This window comes from Dunckerocampus dactyliophorus, chromosome 12 (assembly GCF_027744805.1).
Source record: "Dunckerocampus dactyliophorus isolate RoL2022-P2 chromosome 12, RoL_Ddac_1.1, whole genome shotgun sequence".
In the NCBI taxonomy this organism is placed as follows: Eukaryota; Metazoa; Chordata; class Actinopteri; order Syngnathiformes; family Syngnathidae; genus Dunckerocampus; species Dunckerocampus dactyliophorus.
The window spans coordinates 27,312,167-27,335,079 of NC_072830.1; the positions used below are offsets into that span (position 1 = coordinate 27,312,167).

Below are 22,913 nucleotides of genomic sequence, written 5' to 3' on the forward strand. Positions count from 1 at the left end.
TGCTGCCTTTAGGCTCCTTGTAATTAAAACACGTCTCCTTACTGCGGCCAACAGCACACATGCTGAGAATTAATATCGGAGAGCCTGTTCTAAGCCATTGTGGCAAAAGTCCATTTTACGTGAACATTTATGAAATGCTAAACACATTCAATGTCAGGAACTCTTTTGTAGTAAAAGATATCATAAACTAATATAGTGGAAAGGATGAAAATTCAGATTCAGTCCCAAAGTGGCCAGGAGCCTTTAATAAATATTTACGCAGCCCACACATTTGCTGGATTTTGGTCAGCAGTGTTACAGGAAAGGTTTGTGAAAGTAGTCTCAAAATGAAAACATTGCCCCTGTTAAGGATACAGTAAAATAATTTGTTCTTGCCTAGTCTAGTTTCTTATTTTGGGAAACCATGACATTAGAAATGAGCAACGGTTGTTTGATGCATTAGTCTGATAACCCAAACAGTTGAGTTGAAGCTTTCCCAGCTGCAATTACAAAATAGATAGTGTTACGAAAATGATTTTCAAAGGGGGGAGATTTTTTTCTATTGTACTAATCAAAGTTAATACTAATTTGAATGGTAGTCCGTACGACACGGGCCTAGGGCAATACATTTATCCTAATTTGGATCAGCAGCTAGCTGTAGACCTTAATAGATACCCACTTTTTGTTATTCAGTGGGAAGTTGAGGCATTTGTAAATTGTGTATAGATAACTGTAAATTCCGGTGTATAAGCCGCACCCACTAAATTTATAAACCGCATGTGTCCACGTCATAAAATGACGTAGCATGCACGAGTCCGTGCGGACTAGGCAGCGCTTTATTTCACAGGAGCTAATCATGAGCTATGAAAAAACTCACTATGAGCTTGTCAACCCATTGGAAATTGCAAGAGGTCATTACTCATTATTACAGCCTGACTCACGGTTTCATCTTACAAACAACATTAAACTCATCACACAGCAACTTAACACTCCTCGGAAATATAGGAAAATGTATCAATATGAGTTTAATATTAAAAAAACAATCATTTAAAAGTTTTCCCATATTGCATTTTGTTTGAGAAAACCATTTCATTGGAGGAGCGTAGAAAGCATAGAAAATGGTGGATGGCGCTGCAATGCTGCATCTGTCCACCAGAGGGAGCCAGAGGACCTGGAGCCCAAAGCTCAGAGGGAAGCTGACGTCATTGAAGTGCCCCCAAGTAATGTGTTGCTCAGATGCAATGCTTTATGGGAAACCTTTAAAATGTTTATTGTTATCTTAAAATCATATTGGGACATATTTGTATATTTGTGAGGTACACATTTTGATGTGCTAAGTTGCTGTGTGATGAATTTTGTTGTTAGTAAAGTGTTCTTTGAACGATGACACCGTGAGTCAGACTGTTATGTTATACTGGTGTATATAATGACTTGACCTGTGATTTCCATTGGGGTAAATAAATAAATAAAGTAAATAAGTAAATAAATAAATAAAGCCATGCAATAGCAATATTAACTAAAATGAAAATCAAATATTCTGTTTGAATCTAATGATTCTCTAAACTCGCTACCAAGGGTAATAGCTTGTAATAATGAAAATGAACCAGTACTGTCTTTTGGACACAGTTTTTGCAGGAAATCACAATGGATTGTGCAAGGATACTTAAATTTGTGGCCAAAGAAAAATGAAAATATCTTTCTGTGTTTTAATCCGTCAAGATTAGACAAGTTACATTTTGTTGAAGGCTTTTTAAAAACTTCGTCGACAATTATTTGTATAATATTATTGCCAGAATAGTCCAATTGTGCAGTCTGAAGTAAAATGATGCTGTGGTGATATTAAGGTCAGTGATAATCTGCGTTGCAGAAATGATGTTAATCTGTAATTGAGAACATCTGTCATCGTATTTTAGATGATCAAATTCTGAGCCTCATCTCAACCTTCCAATCTGACCGAGGGTAACTCTGTCTCATATTCTCAAAACGTGACAATTGCAGTCCCTGTTGGGCCCTGACTGAATAAAACCACAATAAAAAAAAACCTCCCAACTCAACTCTCCCAGTAGAATTCACTGGGCTCTTAATTGCATTTTATCAGATTTCTTTTTATTGTCATATTTGTTGGATTGTTTGTACAGGAACAATAACTGTGTAGGTACAACAGGTCATCAACATGGTCTATCAAATTTGATCCTTTTCCAGGTATATTTTTCTTCTTGGTTCTTTCAAAAACGTTTTTCTGAAGTTGATTTGCCAATAACTGACGCACGTTACTTTCCTTCGCTTCACTCTTTACTCAACCACACCCATGTGAAGACCCGCTTCGGAAATTAGAATTTTGTGTAGTTGTGAGGTGCATTTATTAAGATAATTGGGGCTGTGATTTTACAGGATTGTGTTTTTCAGTGAATGTTGACATTTTTGAGTTTCCTTTCCTAACTACAGCGGAACCTGCTCATCTCGATGCCCGTCGCCACAAAATTGAATCCATAATGAATAGGGGTGTCATAAGATCTCGTGAGATTAAAACGTGACAAGATTTCTCGTTCAGAAAAACACTGTCTCATAGGCATGAAGCCTGCGATGATAATAAAGAATAATTGATCACACCATTCAGTTTGATTTTTTGAATTATTAAGTGACTCACGCGTTTGTTCGGCTGTAGCATTTTTACATCCTTGTAAAAACATATTGATCCTGCCGTCGTATTTTTCGCCTCCTTGTCCTAATACTTGAACCAAAGATTCATTTAGCCGGTTAGCTTCTTGTTCTTCTTCTTCTTCTTCTTCTTCTTCTTCTTCTTCTTCTTCGTCTTCGTCTTCGTCTTCGTCTTCGTCTTCGTCTTCTTCTATTGTTTATTGCCAGTTAGCAAGCAGCTCACACTGTTAGCTAGTTTGCAAGCGGCCATTGACCACAACAGGAAATGGCACACAGGAGATTGATTGACAGTGGTCGACAGTCAATCAGTACGCACAACACAATGGGCGGGTTCCCAATGAGTGGTTCTATATTTAGCCGGCTATTGTCTACCATGGGTTCCTAATATGCTCGTACAGGCACGTAAAAAACACATCCTGAGATGAGGTGGACACGTCTTCAACGCTCACATAACACTGGCAGCAGTAGTAAATACAATGACAGACACATACAACAGAGCACTGATGGATCACTCAATTACACCACAAGGACGCAGAACGTAATGCGCGTTTATACAAAAACATGCAAAATTTTCACTTAAAAAAATCTGCGAAACAGTGAATCCGCAAAAGGTGAACCGCGATGTAGCGACGGGACACTGTTTTAACGACAAAAAAATCAACATTTTTACAAGAATGAGCTTTAATATTATGAGGAAAAATAACGTAATTTTAGTAGCATAACGTTATAATAAAAGTCATAATATTATGAGAAACAAGCAAAACAAAATCAAGTGGTAAGTTTTGGAACATTACTGTAGGTTGGGGAAAATTTATAAAAATATATAAAGTCAAATATTATGAGAAGAATTTGTTAAAGATTTGGAAAATAAAAAAAAAAAACAGCAAACATGGGGGGGGGGGAAGCAAATACCGAAGTCCGTACTAATAATATGCTTTTTCACGTATAACACAAAGCTGAGTTGCAGTCTTTTCATGGAATTTACTGTATGTATCTTCATAGCATATCTACAGTACACGTGTTGGTTTACTAAATACTGTATCAAAGTGGCCCTTGCCCTTGGACACCCCAGGACACCCCAGCTATACCACATGTTGACATGTACAGAACAATTTTCATAGAAATCACCCCTTTGAGTTTCAAAGGGTTCACATTTCACGTTGAGAAAAGCGATCGAGCATGTACGGCACTGTTTAATAATAATAAGCTAATAATAAGATTAATAATAAGATGAGCTGTTCGACATGGTGACATAAGCAGGACCGCCTAAACCGGGTTCCACTATATGAATTATTTCATTGTTTTCAATAAATACAATGTTGTATGTATTTTATTGACATTTCGGGGGCCTTTTGCAAGTATAGGAGCGTAAAGACAAACTTACCAGGCCTGTAGTAAAAGCTTTCATATCACAACTTTCATGAAAATGCCAACTAAAACACAATTTAATGATGAAATTAAAATAAAGGTTGAACGTCACTGCAGAAATAAAGCTAGTTTATTGGTAGTAATCCTATAAATGCACACTGTACTCTGTGGAAACAGGAACATTGTTGACAATAAAGCAGAGGAGGAGTAAACTGAATGACAAACCTGCAGCGTAAAAGTGAGTGTGGGCCCATATTGTTGAGGCCATGTCTCAGAGGATAGAAAGAGATAACAGTGACGGCTTATGGTTAGAAAATTGAAGGGAGGCTGTGGGGGTTTAGAGGTTTATTCAGGCTTTATTTAGGCGGTAGCTGTGTCCCTCGTGTTCCCAGCCAAAAGATCCTTTGGGTTGCTCAGAAGTAGGCTATGGTCACCAGAAAATCACTGCAGGTAGCATCGGGTTGCATTTGCGGCACATAATGTTTTAGGTAAGGAAGGGTGGAGTGGAGGTTTACTGATTACTGTTAGGCAGGCACTGGCATGTCCAGACGTTGCTCAGTGTGAGTTCTTTGCTGTGTCCGTCGTCTGAACACCAGCGCTGACCTCTTTTCTATCAGCGCACGGCAGCAAAGCCAAGCAGGTCACGCGGCAGGATGAGGTGATTTAGACGTGCACATAGAGTACATCAAATCACCGTGCTCCCTATTCTGTAGCTAGCACTGTATGTCAAATGTAAAAGGGCACTGATTATTAGCCTTATTGTTTGTTGTTTTTAAAAATGCTGCAGAAGCTCATGAATGCACAGAAAAATGCTGACGGGTGTCAGGTTTATCAGCTGCTATAATCCGCTGCTCATTCATGCACACACAAATCGAATGTTACATCAGGAGGTCAGTTTATTGGCTCATTTTCAGCGAGCATGCAAATTATATTGTCAGGTCATCAGAGTGTGACGCAGGCCACATTGCTGTAAAGACAGACACTGACAGGAAAAAGACTCAATCCTAGGGAGAGTGTGCGGCGGTATTACAGCAGGGAGAGCAGGGGACAGTTATTTTGGCAGAACAATCACACACACTCACAACCCGAGCAAGATACACTGTTACACTGTTCCCAAGAGTAAATGAATGCACACTGACACACCAAACCCCACAGACATGGAGGAGATGAAGTCGCAGGCTCTCATCACAGCTGAGGAGCTGCCTATTCATCTGCACGTAAGAGGACAAAGCGAGCGCACTGCACTCAGGAAATTGCAGCAGTGCAATTTACCACCGTTAAGCAGCAGTACAGGACAGTGGAGTCACATACACGCTTGTGAGCTTTCATCAAAACTACCCCTCTCATGCACACAGACACACACGGACACACACACTGAAGCTGGTTGTTTCCCTGGCTTGGTCTTTGAACAGTTCAATGAGGACTCTTTTCAACCAAGTGAATGGCCCCTCTGATTCCCCTCTGCGTGTGAGTTGGTGTGCGCATGTGCACAAACGTGTTTGTGTGTGCCCTCTTCATCTTTTGTGCGGGCCCAGTTCAGGGGTGAGGGCTGTTTCACATGTTGCGGTGCAAACAAGCTTTTCAGTCTGTTGTTAATCAGAGTGAGAAGCTTTTAAATACCGTGGTAATCTTGTTTTTTGTTTAATGTGGGGTAAATGGTCAGACGAGAATGAAAAAGCCAATTTTTCCCATAGGAAATAATGTAAATCCAATTAAACCAGTCCAGACACCCCGAAATATGAACAAAAAATACATTTTCATAGAGGGTAATTCGTTTTACATGCAGAAAATAATGCAAAATAATTATAAATGACAAATGAAATGAACATTTAACATAATTTTGTACCTTTATTGCGACAGCGAGGAACGGAGTGGAGGGGAGGTGGGCAGGGGACGCCATCTTCGTACTTTTTGTTCTTTCTTGAATTTGTTAGTGTTTCTAACCTTCTTTATCAAATTGCTGGCACTCACAACTGTCTTTGTCCCCGTGGCGGGTTATTTATCAGGCATACTGCTAAATAACAAAATGCACGGACAGTTGCTCACCAACACGTGGCTACTTTGTTTGAACTCTCAATTCCAATTACACAATACAAGGCAAATGGAATAGTTAGTGACGCGCAATAATATACGATGCGATAACCGAGAAAGTGGACGGCTGTGAAAACCGAGGTGTCACTGTAGTGTCATCTTTGAATGTTCTCAAACGTGCACCGAAAAGAAGATTCCTCCAACAAGATGTGAACAGGAGTTTTCGTCATGTCATGGTTCTCGGGTCCCATGTTGAAAGATTGGGCTTTGGTTGCCAGCACTGTTGTCTCTGCATTCAACAGATAGCAGTTGACATGTTGAAGTCAAATGTTTTCAATTATGCATAGCATTAAATGGATGCTTTTATCTTAAGAGCCCTATAGCTCCAAGAAAGCATACTTTTAGTATGTTATCTACTCACTGAACTAAAAGCGACCACTTATTCAAACAGAAGGATTTTAGTTTATCTGTCTGTTTGCTTTTTTTCCTGAAGGCAGTTCAGTTGATTCATTTTCTTCCGACATGCTGTCAGTAGAGCTAGGACCCCCTCTAGTGTCACACCAGTGTCCAGTTTCATCTTCTTCCTCTTATTTCTTGTATGGCTAGTGCCGTGTGGATGACAGGTGACAGCATCTGAAAAAACAAAAGTTGACCTTAAAGAACCTTAAAGGTGAAGCGCAGTCTGTTGACACCTCGCCACCAACGCCATAAAAATCATTTAAATGTTCATAGAACTGTTAAACAATATTGATCACTGTGACGCCAATGCATTAAAATGAACACATATATTAATTTGCGGCTGTTTTTTTTATTGGCCCGCGGCACATTCCAAAAATATAATTTTATAAGAACCAAAAAAAAACAACAACAGCAAAAAATGTAAAAATCAGCAGTAATTTTACAAGGATAAAGTCAAAATATTAAGAGAAAAAAGTGATCTAACATAGAACAGTTTTTACTTTTACAAGAATAGCGTAGTATAACATGAAGTTGACAAATTAAAGCTGCAATACAGTAATAAGTGAAACAAAGAAAACAAAATAAAATTGTAATTTTTGGAAAAAAAAAGTTGTAAAATTATGGGAATAAACTAATAAAACAATATTCCACAAAGAAAATGTACAAGTAGAAAGCTGACACTTAGCTCCGCGTGTCACTGACTGCAGGTGAGCATCGTCCTGCACATTTACTTTGTCACTGCGTCAGACACATCAGTGTGTGGATGCTAAACAACTTTCTCCGGCTAAACTCGGACAAAAGTGAAATCATTGTCTTTGGCCCACAGAAACAAAGAGAAAGTGTTATTAGCCACCTTCAGAGTCTTTCTCTGGAACCTAATCATCAGGTTAGAAATCTAGGGGTAATAATGGGCTCAGACCTGAACTTTAACAGCCACATGAAATCAGTAACATCAGTGGCTTTTTACCGCCTAAAAGCAATGCCAAAATCAAGGGAATAGTGTCTGAGCTCGATTTAGAGAGACTAATCCATGCCTTTGTCTCCAGCAGGCTGGACTACTGTAACGGGCTTCTCACCGGGCTCTCTAAACGAGCTGCAAAACAGCTGCAGTACATCCAGAATGCTGCTGCTCGAGTCCTGACTAGAACCAGGAAATATGACCACACTAGCCCAATACTCATGTCTCAGCACTGGCTTCCTGTCGCTCGGAGAATAGACTTTAAAAGAGCTCTGCTTGTGTACAAGTGTTTTCATGGCCTTGCGTTAAAGTACATCTCTGACATGTTAGAGCCACATAAACCATCTCAGGATCTGAGAAGCTCAGGGAGTGGTCTCCTGCGGGTGCCCACAGTCAGAACTAAACACGGTGAGGCTGCGTTTCAGTTTTCTGCTGCCAAAATCTGGACCAGTCTTCCAGAAGATGTGTGACAGTCCTCAATGGTCAAATCCAAGCTGAAAACGCTTCTTCTATTCTGTGCACATGACAACTGAAAGTATTGTATCTGCACTCTTCATTTTTATTTTTTGTTTTGTTTTATGGAATGATTTTATGAAGTGATTTTACCCTTTGTTTCTGTAAAGCACTATGAACTAACTTGTGCACGAATGGTGCTCATGAATAAAGTCACCTTGCCTTGCCCTTGCCTGAAATACTTCAATAAAATTTTGTTTAGTTAAAAAACAAAAAAACTAGCACCTTTTTAAAAAACCATCGCCACATATCATGCTGGGAAGCAGGGAAGCATTCCCAGCGACGGGGAATGATGCCGTCTCCCAGCATGCCTTTGCGGCTAAAGTCACGTGTTACAGGTGTTGCTAAGGTTATATGTTTTTCCTTTTTATATGCTCTTATACCATATTGGGACTTACTTCCTGTCCACTTTTATATTTCTCCAATGCCTTTAACTTATTATCTTCCTCTACCGCTTCCTGTCCCAATTCAGGTGATAATCTACCAGGGCGGCCAGGTGTTCAGCCTCGCTAACCACCTCAACGGCCGTGTGGGTTTTGTGTCCACCATGCCAAGTACAAGTGCCTCCATCTTCATCAACAACACCCAGCTGTCAGACACGGGGACATATCAGTGTCTGGTCAACAACCTCCCGGACAGAGGGGGGCGCAATATTGGTGTCATCGGGCTGACTGTGCTAGGTAGCTACGCTGTCTAATTTGTTTTTCTTGCATTTACAATTATCAGTTTTTGCTTGACCCGTAAATTCACCTGTGCCTCATTTGTACTCAATTAAATTATATTTCATTGAATTCATTTTGACCACCGAGTGCTCCAAAGACACTGTCTAAATCAGGGGTCTCAATCTTAACTTGCCTGGGGGCCTCTGGAAGTACAGGCTGGGTGAGTCTGGGCTTCATCAGCCTGCATCAAGGGTGTCCAATATTCCAAAAAATGATCCACTCTTTGCAATCTTTATTAATGACAGTTCAGAAAATGAACATGAATGGGTTCTTGAAGGTCAAAGTAAACTTTATTATCCCCGTGGGGCAATTTGTTCTACAGCCAGCAGTACCACACAGGTAACACAATTAAAAACAAAAACAATAAATGCAACACCAACATTACAAACAGTTATTCAGCAGAACGGTGGCTGCAGGAACCAAAGAATTCCTCATCCGATCGGTCCCACATTTAGGAACACTGCATCTGCGAACTCATCATGCAGGGGTTGACTGGGATCATCAAGGACTGATTGAGCCTTTTTCGGAGTCCGCCTGATACAACACGGTTAAGTCTTTAAGTGTAGTGCCAGCAATTCTGCTGCACACTTTAGTGATGCCCTGCAACCTGTTCCTGTTTATGAGGGTGAGCAGCCCATACCAGCTGATAAAAGAAAAAGTCAGCACCGATTCAATAAAACATGAATAAAACATTTTCATAAAAGTGTTACCCACTTTAAAACTGCGAAGCTTACGATAAAAATACATCCTCTGATGACCTTTTTTACATACGGCCTGTGGTCCAGCACCGTTCCCAGATATTTGTACTGAACACGAATGCTCTTCAACGTTGCTGCGGCTGCTTCCGGCTACCCAGCATGCCTTGCGGCACTTGTTTTGTAAGAGGTTGCTACAGTTACATGTTTTGAGTTAACATAGTTGTTAACATAGCTCCCCGTAGTAGTATGGTAGTAGTACTTGCCCTATGCGTTTTTACTTTTCTGCACCGTGATTCATTTCACTATGTGACAAGTTCAGTGTTGGCTTTTTCGTGCCCAATTTAAGAGCCTCTTCCTTTAAGCACACAAAAGTGCCTCTGACCGCCTCTTGCGGGACTCAAGATCACCACAATATATGTAATATTAATATAAAATGCCCAGGACGCACATGCACACTAAATTTGGATGTCAAGTAAGGGACCACAAAATTTGAGCCCCGATTCCAAATGAAGCAGGTTGAGGAAGACACTCCTTGTCTATTAAAGAGGCCCATAGATCCATACGGCAGTGCACATAATATATTCAGGATCCTGATGTACAGCAGATGTATCTGGTGAAAAAGCAAGCCCTTTAAAGACCACATCGTTTACAGTCTAATCAGGCAGAAAATTTGATGTGATTTCCCTTGTAAAGTGATTAACCTGTCACCACCCACTCTTTTGCTCTGCCAGTGCCCCCCTCGGTGCCAGCCTGTCGAATCCAGGGAACGCTGGATGTGGGCAGCGACATCATGCTGTTTTGCAGCTCAGATGAAGGTATTCCCACACCGTCCTACTCATGGGAGAAGCTGGACGCGCTGCCCAAGCTGCCGCACAACGCCATGCAAGGTATTAGAAACAAGCTGGCCGTCGGGGTTCCCTTTTGCCCCACCTTTGCTGGTAAATGTAACACACACATAAGGCAGCGCAGACCCTGCCCCCCCATCATCACCACCGTCACCACGTGTGACGCCTGTGCCACCTGGAGATTCCCCTCTTGTGATCTTGCTGACGCTCGATGACCCATGGGGTGATGCGAAATGTGCGAAATGTGCGTTTGTGCGTGCGTGATGTGATCAAGAGTTTGTGGTGTTATCGCAGACCCCCTTCTCTCATGCTGACTACCAATTCTGCCGTAGTTTTCACACTTCATCCAAGAAGCACTTGCATGTGTTAAACTGGATGTTGTCACCGTGCAGCTGGTCTTCAGCGGCAGAGAGAACCGGTTTAGTGACCTCTCCTCTCTTTTCCGGCTGTGCCCTTCACACTGCAGACAGTCTTCATCACCTACTTCACTGCGTGTACACCATTGGTGAATGAAAGGTTGCTATACATCGAGGCAAAATGCAAGGGAACTCAGAAGTGTAAAAAAAAAAAAAGAATCAGTATTGCAAATTGTTAGTTAGTTTTGTAGAAATTTTGTATTAACTTATTTTCCTTCACGTGAAGTAAATAAACAGTATTGGAGCCTTTTAAGGAAGCCAGTAGTGTACACAGCTTTGCAATATCATTCCTCATTTTGTTAGATAAGGAAATCTGCTTGTGAATATGCAGTTTAAGCTCAATGGCCAATAGATGAGGTCAGTGGTGTCCAAAGTGCGGCCCGGGGGCCGTTTGCGGCCAGTGGCTGTTTTTTTGTTGGCCTGTCGCACACACAACAGCAGCAAAAAATTATAAAACTGTATTGAAAGAAAAAGTTTTAATCTTACCAGTAAAAGTCATAATTTTAAAATAATAATGGCGTAATATTATGAGGAAAAATCATTTTAGTGGCATAATGTTGAAATGTTAAAGAAAAATATGTTTGTTTGTTTGTTTTTTTTAGGAGTAATATTACCAAAAAAACAACAAAAATAAAGTTGTAGTTATTGGAAAGTGACTGTATGTAGGTGTGTTACAAGAATAAAGTCAAAATATTAGGGTAAATAATAAAGTCATAATCACAAGAATAAAATTTACCAGAAGAAAGTTGAAATAGTTGGAAAAAAAAAACAGAAATGGAAAAACTTGTAATTTTACAAGAATAAAGTCAAAATATGATAAAAAAAAAAAAAAGGTCATACATTTATGAGAATAAACTCTTGATTTGCCGGTAATATTCTAAGAAACACACTAAACAAAATAAAGTTGTCATTTTTGGAAATTAGTTTGGGGGAAAAGTTATAATATTACGTGAATAAAGCCAAAATATTACAAGAAGGGATTATTTAAGCAGAGAGTTATTCAATATAATGCTTCTAACTAATGATTCTCCATAATAACTCATATAACAGCATATCTACATGTGCTGGTTTAAAAATCACAGTGGCCCTTGCATCCTTTCATGTTTCAGTATGTGGCCCCGGGGAGAACATTTTGGACACCCCTGGATTAGGTAGACATGCACAAAAAAAAAAAGACTCAAGACTGAGTGTTCTTAATGTAACAATATGACTATTATTGTGAGTCAACCTACTTGATGAATAACAGACAGACTTGATTGTCATTGCATTGTGCCCTGGAGCGGCCCACGACACTCCAAGCGCTTGTAGTACATTTTCTATTGAAGCTAAGTAGCACCATCTACTGGTTGATGCTAGAAGTAGTTCAAATGATAACAAAATGGCTTTGAAATGCAATTTAACGCGTTGTAAAGTCACATACAGCGCACTCCAGAATTACTGACACCCCTGGTTAAGTGCCAAGTATTTATTTTTCATAAAATGGCCTGTCCCACAATTATCGGCACCCCTAACAATTCCTAGGAAATAAATGTAATTGAAGTATTTCTGTCATTTCTACAGTAGGTTACAAAGTGGATCAGAGTATCTAGGAACGTTTAATTAGTGATTCATCACTTCCTGTTTCCTCGGGGTATAAATATGACTTGGTGCCACAGAAGCCATTTCTCTTATCCACTCTTCAAGGCGGGACAAAGAAAGGAACACACGTTCAAGTAAGGCGGATGTGCGTCGTTGGCTACAAGAAAATAGCCGCTCACTTGCACGTGCCCATATCTGCTGCCTGAGGAATCATTAACAGAAAAGCACCTCATGCCCGCTGTGAAGTATGGGAAGGGAATCAAGAATCAAGTTCCTACCATGACCTTCAGTCCCCAGACCTCAACCCCTTTGAAAACCTGTGGTGTGAGCTGAGGGGAGCGTGCGGAGGAGAGGATGAAGGTCGCTGGATGATTTAGAGAGATTGTGCAAAGAGGAAAGGTCGAAGATCCCTCTTTCTGTTTTCTCCCATCTTGTGGAACATTATAGGACAAGATTAGGTGCTGTGTTGTTGGCAAAAGGGGGGTTGTGCAAAGCAGGGGTGCTAATAATTGTGGCTCACATGGTTCGGTGTAAAAGAATTATTTCTTAATGTGGGATTTTTTTTAATTTTCTTAAAATGCACTTGAAGTAAAGTTTGGATTTTCCTCATTTTGCTCATTGTGGTCCTATATTTGTTTTAGAAAAAATGAATTAAAAGCTAAAGAACACATTTTAACCAGGGGTTCCAATAATTATGGAGGGCTGTATGTCTCGCTCTTTGTGCGAACATGCCTACCAAGGATATGCGTCACGCTGCGTTTAATCACGCTGCGGCCCTTATGTGTCCCCCAGACCAGATGCAGGGCACCGTCACACTGAGAAACATCAGCACCAGCACCTCAGGACTCTACCAGTGCACCTCCAGCAATGCTATTGGCAAGAGCACATGCTTGATCAATCTTCAGGTTGTTGCACGTAAGTATCCCAAGCACGCTGTGCTATTGCTGCCACCAAGTGACATTTTGTATTTATTTATAGACATTTCACTCAAGAACCGAAAGACTGAAGAAAAGTTTATGAAGGCTTTTCTGACATTTGGTAGACAGGCAGAAGACCGAGCAAAGCAAAATCAAAAGTTGTAGATGGTAGAGATCTGCATATTTGACACAATCAGACCGAAATGAGGACTGGGGCGTGTCAGACAGGGTCAGGGTTTAGACAGCTTGACGGCTTTTTTTTATCCTGTTCTGAAAAGGCACGACATGTTGATGCCTTGTGGCATACAGGTTTTTTCAGATGTTGCTGATATTTTGTCTGTTCTCCAGCCCAGCCTCAGAGTGTGGGTCTGATAGCAGGAACAATCGCCACCGGAGTGCTGGCGGTCATCATCTTCTCCATGCTAGTGGTGGTCACGCTCTACTACTGGAAGAATAAGAGCAAATATGACGAGGAGGAGATCCCCAATGAAATCAGGTAGATCACTCATTTTTATAGAATTGTACTGTTAGCTTATGCTACACCGTATTGACCATCCATCCATCCATCTTCTATGCCGCTTATCCTCACTAAAGCGTGGGTATGCTGGAGACTATCCCAGCTCACTTCGGGCGAGAGGCGGGGTACACCCTGGACTAGTCGCAGGGCGCATACACAAACAAAGGTTCAATTTAGAGTCACCGTACTGACCAAAGTATTAAAATAGGAACACCTGGCGATTAACTGAGACCTTAAGAAAATATGGAGTCGTTCCTCCCTGTGGAGATTTGCGGCATTGGGAAGACTTTCTACAACTTTATGGAGAAAGTTGCCCGTTTATACACGTAGAGGTCATAGAGGTTTCCAGCAGGTGTTTCGTGGTTACGTACGCACTACCACAATTAAACACCTAATTTTGGTCTGTAAACACAAGACTCGCTGGAGAGCAAGATACAGTCCGCTGCGCCGCGGAAGAATACACTATATGCTCAATATGGGCCGCACTTGTTTCAATCGCGACTATCATGAAGGATAAAGACGGTATTGTAACTTCTACATGGATGTTGGAAGAATGACCAGGAGGTGGTTGATCAATAATGTCTTCATTGCAAAACCAAAAACATGCATGTTCGGGTAAATGGCAACTCTAAATTGTCCATAGGTATGAATGCGAGCGTGAAAGGTTGTCTACAGTATATGTGCCCTGCGATTGGCTGGTGACCAGCCCAGGGTGCACCTCGCCTCTCGCATGCGCCCACAACCCTAGTGAGGATAAGCGGCATACGAGATGGATGGATGGAATTCCCTCAAACGTAACATAAAGTGAAAATAGTGTATTAGCGTGGATGTGTGTGTGCTCAACGCAAAGCATTCACTGGTTGTACACAGTATGCAGGTGCATCTCCATCCAAAGTTCATTTATTTCACGAGTTCAATTCTAACTGTGAATTGTACCGTGTGTGTTGGGAAACTTATTTTCTACAGATTCACTACACGGTGTGAAATGCAGTCAAAACATGTTTTTTTTTCATGTGATTCGGTTTTCGTCAAACTTTTTTGCCAAAATTTTACCTTGGTTTTCATCCAATATTATAACAAACTAGTCCGTTTGTCCTGTAGGGTATCGAGTGCCCAAACAAAGCACCCTATACGTTGCTGACTCACTGTCAGTGCATTTTTTTAATGTGACTGCTAAATAACCCACCACAGGGTCAAAGAAAGTTGCAATTGCCAGCAATTTGATAAAGAAATTGAGTAACACCTTTGAATTCCATCTCGCTGTGATGTACGGGAAGTCTGCATCAAAAAAAAGTTCCATCCGTTTGTTGTTTATAATCATGTCACATTGTTTTCTGCATGTAAAACTAAAATAGATTTGATGTTTATTTTTGGAATTAATTAATTGGATTTATATTAGTGTTCCCCCGCTACTTTGCGGTTCACCTTTCACAGGTTTGCAGGTTTTTGCAATGTTGTTTTTAGCAGCGTATGGACGCGCATTGTGTTCTGCGTCCTTGTGGCGTATTAGAGCAATCTATCGGTCCTCTGTTATTTGTGTCTGTTATTGTAGTTACTACTGCTAGATCATTAAAATTCAAGCGAAATTTGAACTTTGAGTGTTTAAACAAGAGAGAAATGTGAGAAAATATTAATGCCTGTCTGAGAAAAGTGTATAAAGTGTCTGGTGAGGGGTTTTACAGCCTTAAAACATATACAGGTATAATAATTGTAAACAAAGTTGGCTACTTTGTGGATTTCATTTATTGCGGGCGATTTTGGGAACCTATTCCCCGCGGTAAATGAGGGAACACTATATTTCATATGGAAAATTCATACCTTTTGGTTTCTGTTCGTTTGGAACAAATGAATAACAAAATCCAAGGTTCCACGCTATGGTTCCACAGTATTTCAATAATGTTTGTTTGTTTTTTTAAGTCTTAATAGTTTTGATTAGTTTGATGAGTAAAAAAAAGAAAAAATCTGTGTCTTAGAACATTTGAAGAAAAAAAGTAAAAAAGTTCAACATTGTGAACTGCTTGGTGCTCCAATCAGCGAATGAAGCACAAAAATGTCCGTGGCCTTGAACTGGTTGGTCTCTTATTCTGAATTGGACTCTTGAATCAAATACTTTTTGCAGCATATTCTGATATATTGAAATGGACCTGTCACACCACAAATGACCAGTTCATTCCTATAAATCACCTTTTATTCCCTACTTCATCCAACGTGGAATATTTCAAAAATTCTCAGCCAAACTTGCCAAATTGTAAACTTCTGAATAAGTCTGACTAAAATGATCCTGTATATTTGGAAAGTGGACATGCCAGGTCTCTGACCTCTCACTCGCTCGTGTCCACAGGGAAGATGACCTCCCACCGAAAAGGTCATCATCAGTGAAGGCTTTCCACGCGGACGCCTCGTCTTCGGAGAACGACACCCTGACGTCCACCAACACCTACAACAGTCGCTACTGGCACAACCCTAAACCCAACTACGACACCAACTCATACACACGCTACAACGGAGACACGCGGCAGACCTTCTCCAATGCAGTGCATGGCGCACATGGACACAGACAGTCCCAGAACCCGAGCCACGCCCACAGCTCGGCGCCCACCGCACCAGGCTCGGCCCCGCTGTCTCGCCACGCTCAGCCCGCAACCACAACAACTTCTTCCTTTGCCAATGGCAGCCACACGCTCCCACCCCCCAAGACTCTGGTGGTCACCACAAACTCCGCCCCATCCCCCCCCACCATAGTGCGCAGCAACGGCTCCGTGAGCCTAAAACCCGTGGTGACACCAACGCACGGGCAGCATACGCACTCCTACGCCGTGAGCCAGGCCACGCTGGAGCGGATGGGGGCGGTGCCTGTCATGGTGCCCGCCCAGAGCAGAGCAGGCTCGCTGGTCTGAAATCAGGACTTAATTAGTTTTTGTTGTTTGAAAACCAGTGATGAAAAACAAACAGAATATGGGCTGAAACAGCCTGCTGCCCTTTACTTTACGATTACAACTGTGTCTTTCTCTACTCCGCTTTTTTTTTTTTTTTTTTTTTTCAATCTCAGAACACAGTAGGATTTTACAGCGCAGAGTTCATAAAATGCCAATTTCGTCATGGAAATGATCGTCCCTTTTTATTTGGACGCAGAAGACAGAATTCAAATCATCTCTTCATCGGATTGACGTTCTTGTTGGATGATTTTTAACGGGTGGGAAAAAAAGAGTGAAACTTGCAGGTTTCAGTACTGCACTGTTGGACTTGAGTGAGCTCAAAATCCTTCACAAATGCATGTGTCCTGTGTTTTAGCATAAGAAGTCCATTCTTTTTCTCAGTTATGTCTAACAAAGCAAATCTAACTAATAATAGTGATCCTGATCACAATAATGATGATGACGCATTGATAAAGTGAATGTTCACATGATATGATGGTGGGAATGGCCTTAAGAGAGAAGATAGGTGCAATATGCTACATAGTACACTTATTAAATACAACTATTTTCATTGTGCTGATGCACTTTTTAGAGCAACTTAGACAGCCTGCCGTCTTAAGAAGAACTGTCTCATTATTATCGTCCTGTTTCTTCATATTTTGGGAATGAATTGGCGATACATGCTTTCCGTTGGACAATGATAAGGATTTGATGTTCAAAAAGACAACAGTCCGGACACTGAGGAGTTTTGTCTACGTTTCAACATCGTCATACTTTTCTGATTTGTCACATCTGTACTGCTGTTACGAGAAAAAAAGGCTTATTTGATAAATGCTTTATAAAAGATCAATTATATATTTAAAGGTGGTTTTCTCCTTCTACACAGACAAAGACCCTACTTTTCTACTGTACATATTCATTGTAACTTCAACTGTAGGTTAGAATCTAAGGTAAAGCTAATCTGACCTATCCGTCTATTTTATAACACTTATCCTGTTCACTGGGGAGCTGGAGCCTGTCCCAGCTGACCTTGGACTAGTTGCCTGTCACTCACGGGGCCAAACCACAAACCATTGGCATGTAAGGGCAATTTAGTGTTTAATCGTTAACTGTTTTTGGACTGTGGGAGGCAATTGGATCACCCGGAGAAACCCACACAAGGGCAAGGGGCACATGCAAACCCCACGTCATTTGACTCATGTCTTAACAGTTGTTGTTTTTTCTTGCATTAGAAGTATGTCAACAAAATATTTTCATTCATCGAAGGGATTTATTTTGTTTGTAGCTTGCAGGACTGGCTTTACATTGCTTATGGTCAAAATAATCACCTACAGTTTATTTTATGGCAAAAGTCTGTTACAGCTATGTCAAACATTTTAATGCATTAACTCCAATATCTTCTTGATACTCTATGCAGGATTCATTTGTTTGTATTCTCTGACATTTTAAGAAAAACGCAAACTCGTTCTGTTTTAGGAAATTGTTGCATTGCACTGATCCACTGTCGTCATCTTGTGTCATCGTGTAGGCTTTTTGTGGCCCCATTTCGGTCTTTAACATAACTAGGGATCGATTTTATCAGTTGTCAAAATCCACTGAATGAACCCTCCAAATCTCCAATTGAAAATATCAACAGTGCGCATGAAAATTGACTTGAATGTGGTCAGAGCTTTTCTGATCATGTGGCTCCCCCTAGTGGTTGTGGCCCTAAACACCCGCATAGAGTGTTCATGCCAGGAGCTGACCCTGCACATACAAGTTATTTAGATAGGGTTCAAGTTGAGCTCAAGTCCAGTTCTGTTGTGTTTCATGTATGTTGATCCAGTCATACTGTGCCATTCTGCAGACAAATGAGAAGGAAACCGAATGAAAACATGCTGTCCACGTGTGTCATTTCATTAGAAACCATGTCAATTAGCTAGGCGCCGTGTGGAGAAAAGTATTGAGACACATTAATCATCATTAGGTTTGGGACAAAAGCCTTTAGTTCCCCTTGAATATGAAGTATTTATCTTCCAAAGACATGTTTCACTGTTGTGTGCCTCCAGTTTAACGGGAATAAAGCAAGGTGCATGAAGGCATGATTGGTTATTGTTTCTTCCATTTTTACTTTCTCATCATAATGACGTGTCTCATTACTTTTGTCCATACAGTCACGATTGTTTCCAATTTTCACTCACTCCGATGAAAAACAGCTTTTTTTCTACTCACCCAAACTAAAATGTCCAACAATGAGTGGTTCAGAAATTCATATTATTTTCCAGTCTGTGTCTATTAATATTCCACTCAGTATCTCAGTCAGAGTCCCCGCCCTGGCTGTTATCATTCAGACATCCTCTGTTATTCTTCAGGGGACAATGGCCAGCTTGAAATGTGGAATTTATGTGCACAGACAGTTACTAAAGCACTGACGTCCCGCGGCCATGAGTCAGCGTTTATCAAGTTATGTACAGTCAATAATGACCAAACCAATTTGTAAATATGTAAAGATATACATTTGTTCTTACTGTTGGTTTGAAATGTCAACTAGGAAAAATAACACTGCAACTTGTAGAGAATAAAATATTGTTGATACATTCTTGAGCATTTGTGTGTTTTGAGTGCGGAATCACTTCAATGAAGAACAGACAAGTCTTCACCATATAGATGGAACGTCAAGAGTCAGCCCCAACCCCCCAACACACACACTCACACGGTACGTTTACATGCACCAAAAATAACAAATTACTACATGAATTTGGTTGAAACCAGCTTTTCGCACTTTATTCGACGGTCCTTGAATACACCATTATTATGTGCTGAGAACGAAAGTGAAACTACGTAACTTTATTCGATGCTGCCACAGGTAAAAATGTATTTTTTCTCATTCTTCCATCACCTCACCCTTGTTCCCAAATGCTGGCACTCTGTGAAAACATAAAGGTGAGATTTTATGACTTGATGACGTCTGGTCTGTGTTGCGCGTTAGTGTTAGCAAGCTGCACTGACCGTCGGCGGAATGAACCATACCACAACCACGGTGGGTGTGGGTCGTTTTAGACCGGCTTACTTTGATTAAAGCAACCTCATTATCTTCATACAAATGACGTCGTTTTTTATAAGACACATTTAAAATAAAAACATCTTAAAAACTTTACAAACCCTTGCTCCCCGGTACTTGGGGCCTTGGTACAATTCCCAATTTCCCCCCAACTTCGACGCACATCAAAACTACAATTGTAGTCCGTGGTTTTAACATAGAAATGGCCTGTTGTTATATGTTCAATATGTCGTGAGAGGAACCACTAGATGGCAGTGTTGACACTTGATATAATGACCGGCCACAACATTAGGTACAGGTGCTTATTAGCACTAACGCAAGAGATGATCAGAAAAAGAATACTGCTGTTTGATTAGACAATTGTACCGAGAGCTGTGTTTTGGCCTCCTGAAGCTAAATAAGGTAACCAAAACAGGTAGCAGGCTAATGTATTTGATCCATGTTTTTAAAACGGGATGACAGGAGAAAAAGTACTAGTTTGTGTTGTATTGATCTGTAAGTGTGTGTTCACAACTATGCTGTAGTTATTTTTATGGTTACTAGTTCTTCTTAATGTTTTACTGAATAGGTGTCATTTAGTTCTTAAGTATAAAACTCCCACTATGATAATTCCTCTTATTCACCACCAGGCATGCAATTTCACCTTCACAACATCTGCACCGTGCTGGCATCTCCAGCATCTTTTTTCGCAAACATTCTTATTGCTTCAATTATTCTGGGCTCGGTGTGTCATTTTGAAGGTCGGCGAGATGCCACTCCTTCTTTCTCACGTCTTTGCTCTGGCTGCCTCACAAGGTTAGACGTTCTGTAGATGCTGTTAACTCCCCAAGGCAGAGGTCAACCAAGTCTGAGAGAAAATCAAAGCCAGAGAAGAGTGGCATCTTCTTTGATAAAATCACATTCAGCACCGGAGTGGATGATTGAAAGTCGAGGTGAGAGGATAGAAAGCAATTTTTGAAGGAGGAGAGGTTTTTAAAGTTAGTTCATAAGGTTGGAGGAAATAATTACAACACTGTAGATCAAAAAAGTACCTGCCATAGAATGTGTAAAGAAGTGGCGGGCTGTGCATTTGGTACCTGGGTCGGCAGTGGGGACTTAACAGACTACAATCTTTCTCGGCAGGCGCTATGAGGGCCAGTATTGATCTGACACCAAAATGTAATACTTTTTTTTTCAGATTGGCTGGGCAAATGTTTGCCACTTGGACACAAGTTTGTTGTTTTTCCCGCATTATAGAAGTGCAGTGCATTCATTTTTGTGTGACAAGGGCAAAGTTCCTTGGGTCACCAGAATACGTACCCGCCCACTTGAGCTCTCCACAGCATTCAACATGTCCCCACCCAGGTGGTCAGACATCCAACAAGCCGTAGAATGTGCAAGAGCAGATCAGCACCCGGCCAGACAGAGTGGCGTTCAAAAGGTGTTCAAAAAGTATCCGGGGCTGAAGGCACCATGGAGACTCATGGTGGCAGCTTAGAAAACTCGATCCATATCACTTTCATGGTCCAAAGTAGTTACCAAAGACTCCCAAAATCTCAGCCAGGTCAGAGGCATTGATCTGTTGAATGTGAAGGGGAAAATATTGTTCTCCGTCAAGAACCAAACAATGACAAGCTACGTCAAGTACGCCGACACCAGCTGCCAAAAGGCAGAGGTCATAACGTTCCGTAACTGCGTGGAACATTCGGCAAGGGATGGAATCCAGATAGCCAAACGAAGCAAAGCAGATGTTCATATGGCTGGATCTGGCAAACGCCTTTGGCTCAGTCCTCCACCCGCTCATCCCACACGCCCTTGAATTCTTCCATGTACCATTACACACCCAGAACAAATTAGCAAACTACTTCAACAACCTGCACATTGGCCACACAACCCGGGATATCTCAACCAACTGACGTCGGGTGAGAGACCATACCCCACACGGGCAGAAAGGGAATGGAAAGCCCACACAACCCCCAATCCCCAGGGAGCAGGGCTTGGGCCGCCCCACCCATGGCACCCAACACAGGATCAGGAGAGAAACCTCCCACCCTCCCAAGGAAGCCTGGATAGCAAAGATGGGATACTCAGAGATCACATTTAAAGAAAATAAACAATATTTGGGACGTTCATACAACCCCGGGCAAAAATGATGGAATCACCGGTCTCGGAAGATGTTCATTCAGTTGTTTAATTTTGTAGAAAAAAAGCAGATCACAGACTAAAGTCATTTCCATTGGCAACTTTCTGGCTTTAAGGAACACAAAAAGAAGTTAAGAAAAAAAGTGTGGTAGACAATAACAGTTTTTTTAGACCAAGCAGAGGCAAAAAATTATGGAATTAACCAATTCTGAGGAAAAAATTATGGAATCATGTAAAACAAATCAACAAAAGAACACTTCAACACACCACTAGTACTTTGTTGAACCACCTCTGGCTTTTATAACAGCTTGCAGTCTCTGAGGCATGGACTTAATGAGTGACAAACAGTACTCTTCATCACTCTGGCTCCATCTTTCTCTGAGTGCTGTTGCCAGATCAGCTTTGCAGGCTGGAGTCTTCTCATGGACCATTTTCTTCAACTCCCACCACAGATTTTCAATTGGATTGAGATCCGGACTATTTGCAGGCCATCACCTTGACCTTGTGTGTCTTGTTTTGCGCTATGAAAAGGCGCATTATCGTCTTGAAAAATGATTTCATCATTCCCAAACATCCTTTCAATGGATGGGATGAGGAAAGTGTGCAAAATGTCAACGTAAACTTGTGCTTTTATTGAAGATGTCTCCCCAGTGCCTCTACCTGACATGCAGCCCCATGTCATCAATGACTGTAGAAATTTATGTTTTCTTCAGGCAGTCGTCTTCATAAATCTCATCGGAACGGCACCAAACAAAAGTTCCATCATCATCACCTTGCTCAGTTCATTCATCACTGAATATGACTTTCATCCAGTCATCCACAGTCCACGACTGCGTTTCCTTACCTCTTTGTAACCTTGTTTTTTTTTCTGTTTAGCTGTTAACGATGGCTTTGGTTTAGCTTTTCTGTGTGTAAATTCCATTTCCTTTAGGCGCTTTCTTACAGTTCGGTTACAGACGTTGACTCCAGTTTCCTCCAATTTGTTCCTCACGTGTTTTGCTGTGCATTTTCTGTTTTCAAGACATATTGCCTGAAGTTTTCTGTCTTGACGCTTTGATGTCTTCCTTGGTCTACCAGTATGCCTGCCTTTAACAGCCTCCCCATGTTGTTTGTACTTGGTACAGATTTTACACACAGCTGACTGTGAACAATCAACATCTTTTGCAACATTGCGTGAT

The 22,913-nt window shown here is 41.2% G+C and overlaps 1 protein-coding gene across 2 annotated transcripts in view; it reads left to right on the forward strand.

Annotated features, from left to right (window-relative positions):
• Positions 1-16,702, forward strand: part of igsf11 (immunoglobulin superfamily member 11) — a 123,228-nt gene extending 106,526 nt beyond the window's left edge. For both annotated transcript variants that reach the window (XM_054793396.1, XM_054793397.1), the window contains 5 exons: positions 8,439-8,646; positions 10,118-10,273; positions 13,018-13,140; positions 13,491-13,638; positions 16,001-16,702. In XM_054793396.1, coding sequence (XP_054649371.1) covers positions 8,439-8,646; positions 10,118-10,273; positions 13,018-13,140; positions 13,491-13,638; positions 16,001-16,556 — 1,191 coding nt within the window. In that variant the 3' untranslated portion in view covers positions 16,557-16,702. The remainder of the gene's footprint in view (positions 1-8,438; positions 8,647-10,117; positions 10,274-13,017; positions 13,141-13,490; positions 13,639-16,000) is intronic.
• Positions 16,703-22,913: the final 6,211 nt, after the last annotated feature.